The sequence below is a fragment of the Aulostomus chinensis genome, chromosome 3 (genome assembly GCF_037954235.1).
Source record: "Aulostomus chinensis isolate RoL2024-O1b breed Wild chromosome 3, RoL_Achi_v1.0, whole genome shotgun sequence".
Taxonomy (NCBI): Eukaryota; Metazoa; Chordata; class Actinopteri; order Syngnathiformes; family Aulostomidae; genus Aulostomus; species Aulostomus chinensis.
The window spans coordinates 26,224,950-26,242,161 of record NC_141322.1 but is presented as its reverse complement, the minus strand read 5'-3'; the positions used below and the strand labels follow the sequence as shown (position 1 = coordinate 26,242,161).

The 17,212-nt window shown below is 42.2% G+C and overlaps 1 protein-coding gene across 3 annotated transcripts in view; it reads right to left on the bottom strand.

Moving 5' to 3' along the window:
* nav1b (neuron navigator 1b) overlaps nt 1-17,212 on the bottom strand; it is a 76,840-nt gene that overhangs the window by 14,197 nt on the left and 45,431 nt on the right. For all 3 annotated transcript variants that reach the window (XM_086199976.1, XM_086199979.1, XM_086199978.1), the window contains exons 7-12: nt 6,106-6,256; nt 4,953-5,253; nt 2,732-3,491; nt 1,867-2,259; nt 1,153-1,194; nt 899-1,059 (exon numbers count right to left, since the gene is read on the bottom strand). In XM_086199976.1, coding sequence (XP_086056102.1) covers nt 899-1,059; nt 1,153-1,194; nt 1,867-2,259; nt 2,732-3,491; nt 4,953-5,253; nt 6,106-6,256 — 1,808 coding nt within the window. The remainder of the gene's footprint in view (nt 1-898; nt 1,060-1,152; nt 1,195-1,866; nt 2,260-2,731; nt 3,492-4,952; nt 5,254-6,105; nt 6,257-17,212) is intronic.

Below are 17,212 nucleotides of genomic sequence, written 5' to 3'. Positions count from 1 at the left end.
CAGTAAAAAAAATATTTTTCCAATTGTCTTACATTTTGAAAAACAAAACTATAAAACGGTAAATAAGAGTTCACTTCTTCACAACTCCTGTGAAATGACTCTTTTAATTTAGAGGAGCCCCAAGATTCAATCATCTAATCCCGATCAAATTAAGGAAGGGTTTAAACCCGGCCTATAGAGCATGCGCACTAATATTTATTTTCATTCTGCGAAGTTGAACTTGTTTGGCTTCATGCTCCACAAAGCAGCTTTCACTAGAAGGAATGAGACTCCATCTCTGACGCTGTGTCCTCTTCTCTTACTGCATCCATATTTTCACCCAGGAAGTTTCAGGATGGTCCGCGTGAGTAAATGTTTACGCATCTTAATACGTATCAGTGTATTTGCTTGTATTGGATGATCATGTATCAGTTTCTCAGAGATGTCACAGTTTTATTCCGTCAGTTAATTTTGGGAACTAAGTTACACCCCCCCCCCCCCCCAAAAAGCTCTTCTTTTTAGCTTAAGAGAAGGAGGCAGCCATTTCCACGACAGTACACACAAACCTGCCAAGCTAGCACTATATAGCCTCTGATGACTCAGTGAAAGGCAACACTACGGTTCCACAACAGTCAAAGGGATAAATATAGCCTGACTTGAGAGACTTGTAGATGTGGTCTAGTTTTGTTTACATGGTCAAATCTGATACCGCATTAATCTTCTATCTCTTCATCACCCAGACATTCCTGAATCTATTATTGACAACTTGTGTCAACATTTTTAAGTGCGAAGAACCAAGCTGGACTTTTCACTCGCGATTCAGCAATAATCAGGATGCAACGGTTGGATTATCGAGGCTCTCGAGTCTCAGGCAGAGAATGTTTTTAGAACTTGGCAGCCAAAGAAAACAAGCACTCACCCACGTTGGTGAGGAGAGTCTTGCCCGAGGAGAGGTGGAGCGGGCGGGTGGGCGAGGGCAGCTGAGGGGGGCTATCGTTCTCTGTCATGCTGACTATAGTGTGGGAGTGGCGCCTTCCAGGTTTGTCTCCTTCACTCTCTGACAAACTTGAGCCGTAGCGTCTGAGAAAACAAAAGTCATGCCAACTTCAGACAATGAAGCGGTTTCACAGTTTAAGATTTTAAATAGATGCGGTGACAAATGTTTTCACATACTCTAAGCCTTTCTTCGGCAAGGTATTCCTGTCTGTTTGCAGGCTGTGACAAAGGAGAATAAAGGCATACAAAAAGTTATAAATGTATGAAATAATGTGGGTTATATAAGTACAACCATTGATTTATTCATCTAAAGTTTATTATACTCTGGGTAAGATATCTAATGGCTTTATCTTCCACCCACAAGGCGCCATCTCTGCCTTAATATTGTCTTTATGGGATGAATCTGAAGTACCGTCATCGGAGTTCCTGACCAGTGGGTTTAATTGACCGAGTTGCTTCAGCCGATTTCTAATATTCAAGCACATTACCTTGACTTTTCATAAAATATTTTAGCTTAATTTATACATCAAAAAAGTTTTGGAAGTTGGAGAAGTTCTATTTTCCAATTCCATGACTTCGCTAGGTTTGTTTTTGGCTGTACCATTCCTGTCTAAACCATAAATCACTGTCAAAAATCTTGTGTTGTACGTCGCCTTGGATAAAGAATCCACCAAGTGAAATTGTAGAATAAATCAAATTTGTTTCAGTTCAAATGTCTTCCTTCTGCTGTTTGTTTTTGACAAATAGTGAAATAAGACTCACGAAGAAAATGCATTTCTCTACGATAAGAAAAGATGGCTTTTTAGCTGTTTTGTTATGAAAAACCTGATGCTCTTTTCATGAGAAACTAACAAAAACACTTTCCATAAACAGAAAGGATATTACACCGACCCTTCTGAGAGGTTGAGGGATGTCCTGCTCCCGGCTCCCCATGTTCCCGTACCCCTCTCCTTTTCCTGCTTCTCCGTGGCAACAAACCTTGGCACGGCCATCTGCAGGGGCAGGGACTCCAGGCTGCGGTGCATGCTAGACAGCTTGGGGTAGAGCAGCGGTGATCCGCTCAAGCTCTCGTTGGTGTAGGAGCTGGGAGAGTCAATGTGGAGCACAGGCGCCGGGCTGGGGGTGAGACGGGCAGCCGTGTGGGAACCAGCCAAGTCCTGAAGTTTAGAATATGGGGGGACTTTGGGCGGGAGGTCCTGAATGGTCACGCAGGAGTCAAGACTGTTGGAGTTGACCTTGTCCAGGTGAGCCAAGCTGGGTGGACGAGCCAGAGACTTCAGCATCCTGAGAATCAAACATTAAAAAAAGAACAAGATGTTGATAACTGTGACATGGATCATTGATTCCAGTCCATTTTTGTGTTCATTTTCAAAAAACCAGACTCCTCCCAATTCCAAAATAAAAAGTTTTTCTTAGTTTTCTAATTATACAACATAGTACAGTAGTTAATGTGGAGTGTTGTGAGGTTTTGAGATATCTATCATTATTTTTTACCTCTTTTATGCTTCTGCTCAAAAGCAAAATGAGCAGAAAAAAATGATATATTTTTGTTGGAAAGTCACTTCAGAGGAACACACTGCGTTATTCAGAGTAGCAGGAACTGTGGACAGTGTTGTTCTGTTTTATTCTTAGATATTTTTCAAGCCTGTGAGTTCCAAATTTGAATTTACAAACTTTTCAACCCAGGGCACATGAAAACAAAAACCTTCCTTCAGGACTGGACACTAAGAAAGGTCAGTGGGTTTTATTTTAATACCTTGGTGTGGTGGGTGATGACAGTTCAGGGTATTTGCTGCTGCTGGTCCGTCTCAGGCCATGCAGCTTCCCTGCAGACTCTCTAGTGGACTCTGACTGAGTCTCCTCTCCTTTCAGAGACCCGCAGTCGATGTCGGCACAGCCAGCCTTGGCCTTGGCTCGCTCCTTCTCCTTCTCTCTATCTGTCTGGTTAACCGGACCCGAGCTGGTTCGATTAGCCACCTTACTGCTGCAACTCCCGGGTTCTTTTACTCTGGGCCCTGCTGAGACGATGGTCACAGGTTTTAAACTCAACAGACCGGGATCAATGGTACCGCTGACAGGTCGAGAAGAAGGACGACCGATCACACTGAGTGTGCTGGATTTGGCCGGGCGAGGCAGGCTGCGGTACTGAATGCTGTTTCGGGCATTAGGCCCCAGGAAGCTCTGTTCACTGCTGGCATCAAAACTGTTCTTGCGGGCCGATTGTGTTCCTCCTCCCACAGGTTTCACAGGGATGCCAGAGGACTTGGGAGTTTTCCCTACAGTAGCAGAGCCACTGGAGATGGTGGCGCCACCTGCTGTCATTACAGTGGCTGTTCCTGTGGCTCCCGGGAGTTTCTTGTAGCCAAAGGATGCCCCAGCTGTGGGTTTAACTAAACCTGAAGGCGGCTTACGGTGCTCTCCATGATGATCCCTGCCAGCATCGGAACGGGACCTTTGGAGTCCTGCATTTTTGATGGAAATCTTGGATTTATCCTGTGGCTTCTCACTTTTCGGTGCTGCACAAAAAGGAAAAGATATGGAACATAAAAGTGAGGGGCAGTTCTTGTTGCCTAGGTCCAAATAGTGCTACTTCTGACAGCTGTTTTTTAAAACTTAGTGCTGATCTGTAATGTTCTTGTTAGTTTCCTCATGTTACGTCACCCCTATCCTGTATTTATTTAGTCAAGTTTAAGTTGGCAAAAATCTGACCGTTTCAATCTCATCTCAAAGAACACCGCAACTATTTCATTTTGGATTTTGTTCAGCTGGAAAAATTACCTTGATTTTTGTGTGGTGAGCCTGAATGTGTGTTTTCTTGGCATCTGATTTTGATTTAGTTTTAGTCTTTCGAAACAAAAAAATGCACATTAGTTCAATTCACATTTTAGCCATTCATAAAAATCACTCTTCTTTATTGTAGCTTTAGTCAACAAAATCGGAAAAAGAAAATCTGCAAAAATATTTACTCTAGTTTTAATTCAAAAGCAGGAAGGAACACAAAAAAAAAATAATCACATTTTGTATTTACGGTACATCACAAAGATGAATTCCACGGGACAGAAAAAAAAGAGAAAAGACTTAAATGGAGGTGGATAATCAGCAGTCATACACCATTTCTCTCTAACTAAACAACTTCCCATGAAAACACACAGAAATATCAAACCAGCCATAAAACATAAGCAACACACATCTGTATTTACTTAAGAGAACTTTTATGTGCCTGTGACGTCAAATGTGACTCACTAGCAGAGTTCGTGACAAACTGTATATTAAAAACATATCAAATTAAACCGCGTAAGTAAATGTAGTGACAGAGAGAACATTGAAATGAAAACTTTATGAGTTAGCTTATATTTTTGAGAAGTTCTGCATGGTAAAGCACGGCTATAATATGGAGCCGTTCGCTAAATGTGACGGATGCTGCGCGTCCATCAGCTAAAGGAAAGTTTTTTCACCCCTCCGATCTGATGCCAAATTACATACTGCCAAATCAAATTTTAATCACTTATGGTAAAACTAAGTAGCCATAAAAAGGCCACACACTCCTTCGCCTGGGAAATCAATTTCAACCTATTTAATGACTAATGGGATGTTTGTTGGGGATTTAAGGACACTAAAATAAATTCTGTTGCAGACACAGAGTCTCTACAGGCATTAAATGTTCTGAGATCGTAGAAGAAACACTGCTTTAGGTTTCAGCGGAGGGTTTACTTAATTACATGGATTTCACACTGCATTTTCCTGATACAATGCTGTGTCAGGACTCTAAATCTGGCTTGTGTTGGGGGCCCACTTCCTTTTGACACAAAGAAGAAATGAAATCTCTTGCTTTGGAAACAAGCTCTGCTTTACCAGGAGTTAATATATGACATGGATTTATTGATCAAAACATGTTAACAATGACAGTGACTTCCCAAATCCCTACGAAGTAGAAGAAGCTGAAAAACAAAGAAGTAAAATATGCCATAAGACCTTACCTGCAAATTTCAGCATACTCTGAGAGGTATGAGTGATTGGGGAGGTCACCCCCACCGGCGGATTGCGGCCCTTCTTAAAACTCACAGGCTGACCCAAACTCTGAGGCTTCTTCAGTTCTCCTTTAGACGCGGAATCGTCACTGAGGCTCGGAGGTTTCTTCCTCCACTTGCTCGGGGCCTCACTCTTGAGACTCCCTGTGTCATAGCTGCAACTATCAAGCTTGTGGCTGGCTTTCCCATCCTCGCTGTACCAAGAAAGTCCACTTTCCACCAGAGAACGCTTCTCTGCATCAGTGCGGAGCTGCAGAGAGGAAGGAAGAGGCATAGTGAGGGCAACCGTCAGACACGGTCTGTTATCTATAGAACCGACTGTTCTTTGTAATCTTTGTTCCATCTCAGCTGCATTCCAGAGGGACAGAGCCAGAGATTTGACTGATATGCCCCAAGAGGATTAAAGAAAACCACAGAGAAGGACAAAGGAAAGGAGAACAGAAAAAAAAGAAAGATTACAGATTTAACATGTTCAGTGTTAAAGGATGAAAATGAGCAGAGGCAAGCTTGACTTTATTTCTGAATGCATCACTGCGCAGTAGACAGGACGACAGCTAACTGTCATGGAGCAACTGCTGTTTGACGCATTTAGGAGATAGCGCTGAGGACCAAACTGGTCATGCTGCTTCTTGGCAGGATGTTAATGTTGTGTGTGGGTGACAGATGGCTCATTGAGGAGTGATGATTTCTGCTCAGTGAGCATTCAGGAACAACGTATAATTAAAATCAAGTTACAAATATTCACCTGTGGAAAAGTTCAAACTTATTATCACAAATCCACAGAAATATGGAGCATGTTTTATAATAATTTTTAAAAAAAGTAAACCTCAGAAGAACTAGTACTTTTTAATTTAAACCTTAATGACAGTGTTGAGGTCTGTGTTGTCATTTTGTGGCCTTTGTCAAAACAATAGTTTTACATTGAACACATGAAAGAGGGTGAATCACAGAGCAGAGAGCAGCATGAGAAATGCTTGAGGTAAAGACCTCACGAGCACTGCTTGAACAAACAAAATAAGAATAGGACAAGATACAACAACAAAAGCAAAAACTATACCACATGCAGTATCACAGACTCTTGAGGTAAAAGATGTCAACTCACCATAACTGAGGAGTTGCGTCTGGATCCCAGTGGTGTGCTTGGGAGGGAGTTAAGGGAGGAGCTGGCGTTGAACTCCTCCGAGCTGAGGTTCTCCGAGCCATCGCCGTCACCGTCGCTGAGCCCGCTGCTGATGGAGCTGCTCTCATCCCAGCTGAAACGAGAGGAAACAAAAGCGCCCAAAAAATGTAAACCGCAACCATATGAATTTACAGGAGGATGGAGCTGAGAAACCTGGAGTTTGAAGGCTGGCAGCAACAGTGGTGAGTCCATCTGTCTACAGTGAGCGGTCTCCCAGGTGGCCGCACGCTCAAACAAGCAGGTGACTCAAAGACAGCTGCAGTTTTCTTTGGATTTTGATGAATCCATAATGTGCAACAGAAGAAGATTAACCAAAAGAGTCATTCTTAAGCTCATCACGTCATTCATGAGCTCGGTCTTCTTAAATCAAAGAAAAACAAACCCCAATGTGCAGCTTTTTAAGAATGAGATGCAACTGTGATGCTGTTTTAATATTCTCTTAGGAGTCTTCACCCAGTAAAAAAAAAAAAAATAAATAAATAAATTAGCAGTCTTACATAGTTGCACATCTCCTATTGTCAGAAGAAGACAAAAAAAGGATCAAAATTTGGTCTGACTTGAAGAGGCAGTCTTTGATTTGTTGTGGATCAACTTGAGCCTGAGTGCTGTTCCTTTGTAGCGGCCAAACACTTCCAGGTCAGAGGCAATGTGTTTTTAGGCTAGTCTGTCTGAAACATCCCATTCTCCTTAATGTGGTATTTCAGGAATGCCTTGAAGGAATTTCCTTACTTGGCTCTAATGTCCACTGGGACTCAGAAGTGCAATGACAAGATTTTCACAGTCACAGGTCAAGGTCACCGTGACGAGCCCACACTGTGGAATCATGCAGTAGAACCGCGATGGAGTGTTTCTTTTCTTTTTTTTTTTGGATAGCAGAAGAGCAAAAAATAAACCCATGACATATGGAGAGACACTATCTAATAAGACAAAATGACTGTTTATTTCTTCTCTCCATTCAAACTGACAAGGCCCCTCCAAATTGACACACAGATGTCAGACATACGCCCTCTAAAAACCAATTAATGTCAAGTGTAGAGAAAAAGCAACCCACGCAGATGATAACAGTATGTAAATATGTCATGTAGAGCTCAAACGCCTGCAATGCAACACATATTTACTTATCTGTAATACAATATACCTTGCCATAATTCCCCAAAAACTCAATGACAACAAAGCCTGCAGTTTATAAACCGAGGCTGATGTAGTTAACTGAGGCTTCAAGGGAAACTCTACAGCATATGTTAATAAATCATGCTGGATAAAGAATGGCGACCGGCAGCTCAGGGGTTACTCACTCGTCTGGTATGCTCCAAAGAAGCAGGATGAGGAGAAATCAAAGTGACAGCCTCCGAAACCTTCCCCTGACCCTGTCCTCTACCCCACAACCAAGTCCCGTGTCATCCTGAAACAGATGCTGCCAGACTGGCTGCTCCCGTGCAGAAGGCAGGGTCAGCTGTCCGCGGCCTGGGTCTCAGACCTCTGGATGCATTCATCTTTTCATACATTTAAAAAGCAGTCAACCAAAACATCAACAATTCCCCCTAAAATAATAATTTCATGCGTTAGAGGAGTTATATTGCCTTGTTAGAGTTAAATACACGTCCAGCTCAGATTTAGTATAATTACGTTTCTGATCATTACCACTGGCAAGCACAGGCGGTGATCAAATTTGTATTGGCACACAAAAATGTGGCACAGTGGAAAAGGTAAAATTAATAAGACCCTTCAGAGCTGAGTCACTGCTCGAGTTGAATCAGTTCTTCTCCCATTCTTTTCCTTCCTCCACTGAGCTGAAAATGCTATTTGTGGGTCTGCAGCCTGCAATTAGCAGAAGCAGGGAACATGGAATTGCATAGAAAAATATGGGGAGACAAAAATGGCCCATATTCACGTTCAGACTCTGACTTAATGACACGGCTGTAGTTGAGTTGTAGTTGCAGCTGTAAAACAGAGAAGCTTTTCCCTGACACGATATGCTAGTTGGGAGCATTCGGATGCTCAATGCTGAACCTTTTACTGGAGATTTATGGCAACAGATTCACGAGCCCCAGAGGTGAGGGGAGAAAAACCTGAGATAGATGTTTGGGGGACAAAAAAAAAGCTTTTGTATATCAGGAATGGCAAAAATTGATGCTTTAGCACGGATCCATGCAGCAGCAACAAAGCAGCCATGAGTAACCTTTCAGGGATGAGAGCGTACAACGTGTCAGAAGGCCCTGTGGGGCGTCCATAGCACGAGCCAGGCTGTCTGCTCTCAAAGGTGAAATCTGAAGAGGGAGGTGGTGGGAGTGCACCAGCAAAGAGCATACTTCATACATGGGGTGGCAATTAACCTGTTTTCTGTGGCAGAACTCCAACGCCTCAAATGTGTGTGCGTGTGGGTCTGAGCTATTATCTGTGTGGGGTTACTGTGAAAATGTTTTGGTTTAAATATAGTGAAAGGCGGTTGGTGGGGTGGAGCAGGGTTGGGGCAGTACAATCACTGTTCAGACTTGGAAATGGATCTAAGAGCATCACTTAAGCCCACACATAGAATTTGGTGGTTGTGTGAAAACACATCGTCGGAGCGCGCCGCATTAACATTCAGCACGATAACATTAAGAACTTCAGCTTTGGCTCATCTGTTGCACCCTCTATGAAAAAAAAACTGCAAACAAATAAAACTGTACACAGTAATGGGATGAGTTCATGCATAAAGAAGTTTTCAGGAAGTTCGTGCCTGAGGCTGCGTGAGTGGTGAGAGCACTCTATTACACAGATTGCTGTGGTTGCAGTATCGCAGTGTACTCCAAGAATACAATGTGTTCACACAGATGTGAGGATTTCTGCTGCCAAATACGTAACGCCGGAACGTTGCGTTCTTGTGTCTTTCGGGGGAAATTTTCAAATTCATGGAGAGAGAAAAAAAAAATCACACAGTATACAGGCTAAAAGCAGTGCAGGTCAAATTAATGATAACTGATAACAAAATATTAATCCTGAATACTTACAAGCTTATCAATAACCAAGAGTTAAAAATAAATAAAAAAAAGGGATCAGCCAACTTCATGATGTTTATGGGCTTCAGTAATTTATGTTCCGGTCTACAAACCAATTTAATGTTACCATGTTGGCTCCTAAAAGAACAAAACATAACAGATGTTCAAGAGTCAAGGGTCTAAACCTACAAAAGCAAAGCCATCTTAGCTAATAAAATAGTGAAATTATCTTTACCTGGGTGTAACAAGTAAAGTCCTTTTTCCTCTTGGTGCCGACTGCAGATGAGACACTTTCTCAGTCAAAACACGACCGCTCATTTGTTACAGGTGGATTTTGTCAAAGCTGTTTTACTGTTTCAAGGAGCTGAAATTCTAATTCACATCCTTCAGCGGCATAGACCGCCTTCTCCATTCAGTGAGAAGTAACCTTTTACCAGTCAGCTTCTCTGCAACACACCCTCCCGAAACAATAAAAAAAAAGAGCAGGATGACGAAAAACCCACACAGAGAGAGACAGACACCCAAATGTTCCTGTTAGCCGACAGCCAACAGCCATATGGGGAATAGCATGGGGCCCCGTCAAAGTCTGTCACTCTGTCCTGGTGTCATATGTAGTGTGAAACGCAAGTAATCTGATTACAGTGGTCCTATTTGGCACGAGTTAGCGCAAATATGAATTATATCAGTTGGGCTTTCACAAATGCACCGAGTAATTATTAACTGAAATCCGCTTACTTGCAGTCTTGTTGTCCAAATGAGAACCCTGTTAGCTTTGCGTGGCTAATATTACCCTCATCTCCGAGTAACAACATGGCGCTCCGTTTGATCTATACTTCAGTCAAATGGGTTATAAATGAAAGCAGCAGCCATGTGTTCATCCCCAGGCTGGTCCCGTCATGTGCAGGACTCCAGCTCATTATTCAACGTAGGCTAATACATGATGAAACAATGCGTTTAAACAATAGCCTGAGTTAACGTGACAGACATGGTTGATGTGAATCAGCTGGGAGGCGTCAGCTGGAGTTAGAAGTCGTCACAGTGATGCCGAATGTTGAGAGGATCCAGCTGAGAGGGTTCACCAACTCCTGTACTCTAGCTGATTACTCAAAGACTGCAAACGCGACGGCCTGAATCTCTACATCCTGACAAAAAGACACTGATGCGTTTGTAGGGACCAAAATGTGAGAAATACAATGAGTTTAAAAGTTGCTTCTACATTTCTCTCTTGAAAACTCCTTTCACTGGAGTCTATGGAGCAGTTGGAGGTTAGGTTACTCATCATGGAGCAACAGGCTCGACTGTTTTTTGTTTTTTTGCAGGGGGGGGGGGCATTGTTGTTACATTGAGGGAAAAAGAAGACAAATTTGCCTACCTTCTGGCAAAAACAATCAATAAAAATTTGTGGCCATGAGTAGTTATACATCCTTAGAACATTGAATCATTAATGATCAACAAATGATGATCTCATAATGTTAACAAAAGCAAGAATAATTGATGTATCTGTCCCGTTATTCAGAGCAGCTCCAGAATGTAATTTCTGCTCTCTTGGCTCATTCTCCACGCCTCTACAAAGACTTCAGAAAAATCCCCCGGTTGTTTTATCCCCCTGACAGATGTATACACACACAACTGAAAATATAACCTTCACCACAGAGGAAATAAAAACATCTACAGCACAGAGTAGATTAATATTCCAGTGAACAGCACTGTTAAGACTGCACTCATAGTTAGCAGGTCTATTGCTGTTAGCTGAAAATACTTGCTAGCAAGTTTATGTATTTGATTTCCGAATTTGACCACTGGAGTGGAAGATCATCACCTCGTTACACTCCTTTAATATGTTAGAAAAGAAGCTTAAGCAAAGTCCTGTCAACCATGTAAGCCTGGCAGCTAATTAGCTTCCTTCTAAATCACTTTCTCCAATTAGCTCACTTCACTACAGTGATTCGAGAGTCCAGGGTGAAGAGCTGGTCTGGTGATTTCTCAACAGATTGTTACAGGTGAGCTCCTGCTGATGGTCAGTCCAAATCATTCCTTTAAATTCTAACATTACAAACTTTATGATATACCAGAGTCCAGATTTGACCTTTATTTTCGACATTCCTCTCTGATTTTCTTTTCCTGGCAGTAATGAGTTGATCCATAACAGGAGCAGGAATCAGAATGATTCTTTCTTTTTACACGAAGGAGATAATTATCCTTAGAAATCCTTTTTTTATATATATAAAAAGAGTTCAGTCTCCATTCAGTACCCTCTGGGCCTTGCTGGAAAATCTCAGTCCAAGGTAAGGCCTGAATCAGTGCGAGTGCAACCACAGTTCCACACATGACGCCAGGACCTCCAGTGAGGCATGAGTGTAGCCTTGGAAAACCTTCCTCCCCCCTCTCATTAGCAGCTAGCGGATCGCTCTCACAGTGATGATCTCACCAGATCTCTGCTCTGTAAACTGACCAGTCCAGGAGGTAAAGGCTCTGAGGGCCAACGAGGTCCGGCACAGCCCATGAATCAGTCTGACTGGCGATTCACGATGGAGCCATGAGACCGCATGTAAAACCCAAAGGGTAAAAATGCAAGAACCTTTTGATTCTTTTGGATTACTGCTCCGAAGCTCTAGTCTGTTATTCCACGTCAGTTTATTTTCGAAGTATAGACTCCTAATTTAATTGAAGTTGTCTGAGGTTTTTCTTGTTAACATTAACCAACTATCTCGCCTGTCAGCTTGTGTGCCAGACATGCAGGCATTCTTCTAAACATCTCACAAAAAAAAAAAAAAAAAAAGAGCTGATAAAAGATTGTTGTGCCTGTCTCTACTCCTGACACTGAGCTACGGCTGGTTGCCCTTGTTTTGTTGCTTACAAAACAATCTAAAACTTTTTTGGGGGGTTTAAATAACAGTTGGTTAGTTCAGAAATGTATCTTCTACCAGCAAAACAACACTTCCTCTGTTTATCGTCTAGGTCTATGGAGCTGGTAAGCAAGCTGTCATCCAAAAAGCCCTGAAGTCATGTTTACTCTGTGCTGCAACAGCTGTCCCACACACTTACAGGCAGCTGGATTAGGTCCAAAACATCCTTTGTGTGTTTGCTTAGGTGGAAAACCACTGAGTAATGTTGCCACCGCTGCGTTGAGGAATTAACAAACTTAAAAAAAAAGAAAAAAGAAAAAAGAAGAAATTCAGCCCACCTGTGAGAAGCCATGAGGACATTTACTGGTCTGGAGGTTTGCAGAACCCATTACCATCACCTGACCTCCAGTGTCGCTTACACGTCCGTGCTGCCGTCTCCTTCTAGTGTATCAGCCTGAGCTGCAATTGTCTTACATGTGGATTTAAAAGATTTCTGAAGCCGTTATTGTTAGAAGGCTTTTAAATCTGTCTGAAATGTGCAACAATGAAAAATACAAAAAAATAAACTAAAAAATCCAACTACATGCGCTACGTGGCTACAGATGTCAGATTATACAACCCTTAAAGGATGGTGCGTTTGCTTTTCGAATCATCCAAAGGGGGTTTTAATAGGGTCGAGGTCAGGTCAAACTCTTCATACTAAACTACAAACGGTACTTTGTACATGGGTCATTGTCATGTTCAAACAGGAAGCAGCCTCTCTAAACTGTTGCCACAAAGCTAAGAACCATACGGACTAAAACGTCTGTGAGGGCGGGGGCATTTGCACACTTCAGGATGTAGAAGTGCTTAATTAAGCTATTGTTATTTTGGCTAAATGATCAATCACTAAAAAGGAAACCTTCAGATGGTGAAACTGTATCGAAACACTAAAACTGGTTGATATTGATGATCTTAACTACACGGCAGCTACACATCCTGAGTTCATGTGGTGCTGTGACATAAGATTTCCAGCAGGAGGTGCTGGGTCTCCTATGGCTGTAATTTAGAGTACAAGTTCAGAGTATTAATGGGGGCATCACATGGCATTTGAGAACAGGAGGACCACTTGGCATTTAGAAACCAAATGAGGAGTCAGAGGAGACATAACCCAGTAGATTAAATCCGGTACTAAAAGGTGGGGAATCATTTTATAAAGAAAGACTTAGATGAAAATGTCTGTGTATGATTGAGCAGCAAGAAAAAAGCAGCAGAGCTTCCTCCCAGCACATGATCCTCCCACTTACTATTTCAGATCTGCACTGAGCTTCACTGTCCTGTCCGCATCGCAGAGCTCTTTAAATCAATGTCGTAAATGCGTCTGAGATGCATCAGTGACTGCCTGGGACTGTAGGCGTCCCATCCTGACAGAGCCCCAGAAATGAGCTCTCCGTCCGATTACTGGACTGGAAAATTAATGTACACTCTCCTTCAGCCTCGGATAGGAAACTTCCCTGTACAGATGCAGTCCACAATACAGCTGATATTCACTTCTCACCCTGAGCTCTGCGGGCTCTCGTGGAGCTCTGTGCATTATGATTGTTTTATGAGGTTGTTCTGCGCCCTCGTTTTTCAAATCCCACACGCACAAAAACGGGATTGATAAAGCATTCAAATAAATCAGCGTCCGCAGACGAGCTGAACACATAAATCGATATATTACAAATTAACCTGACCCTACAAGACCTTGTTAGCCAATTTTAAAACAGATGATCCGAATATCAATTTCTAATCAAACAGGGAATGATGCTTTAACAGGTACCATGTTAATAAATATTGTGATATAAACAGTGCGCAGTATGTTTCCCACACTGTATTACACACTGATGCAATTCAAAGTGCATATCCAGACGACCGCATGCAGACATGATATTGGGATGATTCATTCTCCCTGGAGTGCTGTTGTAATGGTCCATTATTCACACAGCTGATGGTGCTGGTAAAAGTGATGTGGGGGGTGGGGGTGACGTTTCTTGATTCAGTATTTTACTGACCCTTGCTGTGAGAACTCCATATTGACCCCAGATGTCTTTGAGATGCATTCTGGGTAAAGAGTAACACACAGCTGGGCCAGACTGAGAGGATGCATTTTCCTTGTCGCTCTTCTGAGAACGGCTTTAAAATCTACGCAAATTACAAATTGATGGGGGGGGGCTTTTAGAGCAATTTGCCCTCAGGTGAGCATTCAGAAGCAAGAATCTTCCTCACTGAGCTGTGGCCCATGTAGGACTGACCCCGAGCACTGGCCTCGCTAAAAGATAATCCACAGTACCTGAGCAGAGAAACAGAAGTCCAATTTTTTGTGCAAATGGGTTGAAGTGGGTCAGAAAACTTGTGAAGTCTCAACAGTCAGGGAGGCACTGGGAGACAGCAGAAAGGTCCAACCCGGCCAGGAAAGGGAAATTGAATGCAGACTGCCGGGGGCACAAATCCAGGATCAGATAACTGCAGCAAACAGTTAATTATAGAATGTGTTTCTCAATACACACAGTTTCCATGAGCAAGACTGCTAAGTATTTCAATACTTACAATACTCTCTTTCATGCTGTATATGCCGGAGCTTTAAATCTTCATTTTGATTACCACGGAAGTGACATTGCCAGAGGAGCAAACTAAGCCTTTAGCTTATCAACAATACTAGCAGGGATAACCAGCGTTGCAAGGGAGGAAGTAACGTTTGATGTTTGTTGTTGCACCTCCAGTTACATGATAAAAAGGGGAAAGAGATAAAGTACAACAAATGTAAAAACAGATTTTTAGAAAAACTCTTTCACAAAGCCTCAGGGTGCACAAAATCTTTGCACTTCCCACTTCATGCTTCACACAGTTATTTATTTATGGTGTCAGAAGTGTGAGAAATACAGTGAGTCAAAAAGCCCCCTTTTGGTTTCTCTCTAAAAGTTAACATTGGAGGCTCTGGGGCAGTTGGGGGTTACTTCACTCACTTGGAAGGTCTTGGAGCAAAATGTGAGAGTCTTTTTCCTTTGAAAGTTAAAATGCGTGAAAGAAGACAATTTGTTGAAATTCTGGCTAAAAAAAAACTGTTTGAAGAGTGGAAATGGTGGCTGTGAGGACAGCGTAAACAGAATTTTTCAGAGGAGGATTCATTTGTATATACACACACATCATTATTTAGATGTGCTCCAAAATTTAATGGGTTCTGTCTTGGCCCATGCACAGTGGTGTTTGTGTAATCTTGCTAACAGCTGGAAGGACAGACGGGCAGCCGGAAGTGAGTGAAAACCTCCCTGGCAGAGGTAGAGAAAGATTTTTTTCAAACAAATAAGCAGCAATCTTGTCACTCCTGTTGGAAATAAAACAATAGGCAGCTGAGATTTACCCTCAACAATTATACAGCCGTCTCATCACAAGGCGAGTGTGACATCTTCTCACAGGTCTGTCTGACTGTCTCCTTCCATCATTCGCTCTGTCTTGTTCACTCTCTTTTTTTTCTTACTCTCTCACACACAAACCCCAGCCTACACACACGCACGCACGCACACACACACACACACACACACACACACACACACTCAGCAGCTATCACACTGACACACTAGGCAACCCATCACTGGGTCAGTGGAGGATGGTTGCCATGGCAGCACATCCTGAGCCATGTTGCCGCATGATCTAAGGTGTGATGCGGCTCAACCAGCCTCCATTCTGTGCTCTGCACTGCTGTCTTTATGTTGCTATATAGGGAACCAGTCTCAACCTCCAGATGTCCACATACTCACGTAACGCTTGGTGAGAACAGGACATACGATAAAAACTGAAAAGGTATTTTCTTTCTTTTTATCCTTTGTCGACTTCGGCAGTAATCTATACGCACCAGTGATGAACTGTGGCCTGCTGTCTGTCGTGTGTGTGGCTATGAACAACATGTGGTGCCTCCATGAGATCTAATACATTTGCCAGATGAATAAAACACGCACACATCCACATCCACACATACACGCACATATCCACAATTTATTCAACAGAGATTTCCTTCAAAAACATGTCCTCTATCACAACAATTCTATAGTCTACACAGAATACTTACTGTCTGATTCCAAAACAAAACATGTTAAAGAAATGCTTTTCAGGATATGAAATTGCTCACATACACCACAGTTGACTGTCTGCAAAACAGCCACCATAATTGACTGAACACCAATAAAATAACCAAGAATTTCAAACAGTCGTCATAATTTATATTCCAGATATGGAAAAAGCAACCATACTCATAAACCATCATTTTAAAACTTGGCTTGGAACACTGTGATATATGAGCGGCGGTTTGACGTCGCCAATATGGTGTGAAGAATGCAACCAAAGGAAACAGTTACGATTCTTGACATAGTGGAGGCAAAATAAGACGCAGTCTCAGCACTCGCTGGAACACTGGAGGAGCGATGATTCTCAGTGTAATGAGCAGAATCTTACTCTAATACACACCAGACATCCTGTCAATCAAACACAGCCTCTTCTGAGGATAAGATGAGAAATTATGTGTAATTTTAACTACGTCAATTATGGAAATTTTAGTTGTAACTTCATGTAAAACCATCTTTTATGATTCCATGTCTGGGAATGTGCACTGAATGATTACAAAAACAAAATCCCTACACAATGTTACCAAAGTATGATGTGAAAATATTGACGTTAAATGTCAGACATGCCATTGTAACATTTGAGGCTGCAAATGACTTTGCTTGTCCATGTAGTGTTTATAAAGCTTCACAATTCAAGACCACAGACTTAACAAAAACAGGTTGGTTCTCGTGGAAACTGTCTGGAAAGTTTTCTCTGACTGTTTTCAGCTCAGGATTCTCATACGGAACCATTTTGTATGAAGAAAATAAGACTTTGAAATGGGCGTAGACTGCAAAAAAGTTTTCTATAAAAACAAACTTGACCTGACTCTGACCCAATATTTTGATTAATGAAGATAGCGAGGTAGTTAATTGAAGCTAGATTATATAATGAGGTCTCTTATCCATTTGAATTCACTTGAACCATTAACTAAAGATCCATGTAATCATCAAACATCCAAAACCAGCAGCGTTATCTATGACTGTTAGCCCTGCATCTCCACGCCCTCCATCAATCATAAATGCCCCTCATGAACATTAATGTTTCATCGACAGCTGACCTTCCCTCATTTGGATGATGGTGGTGGAT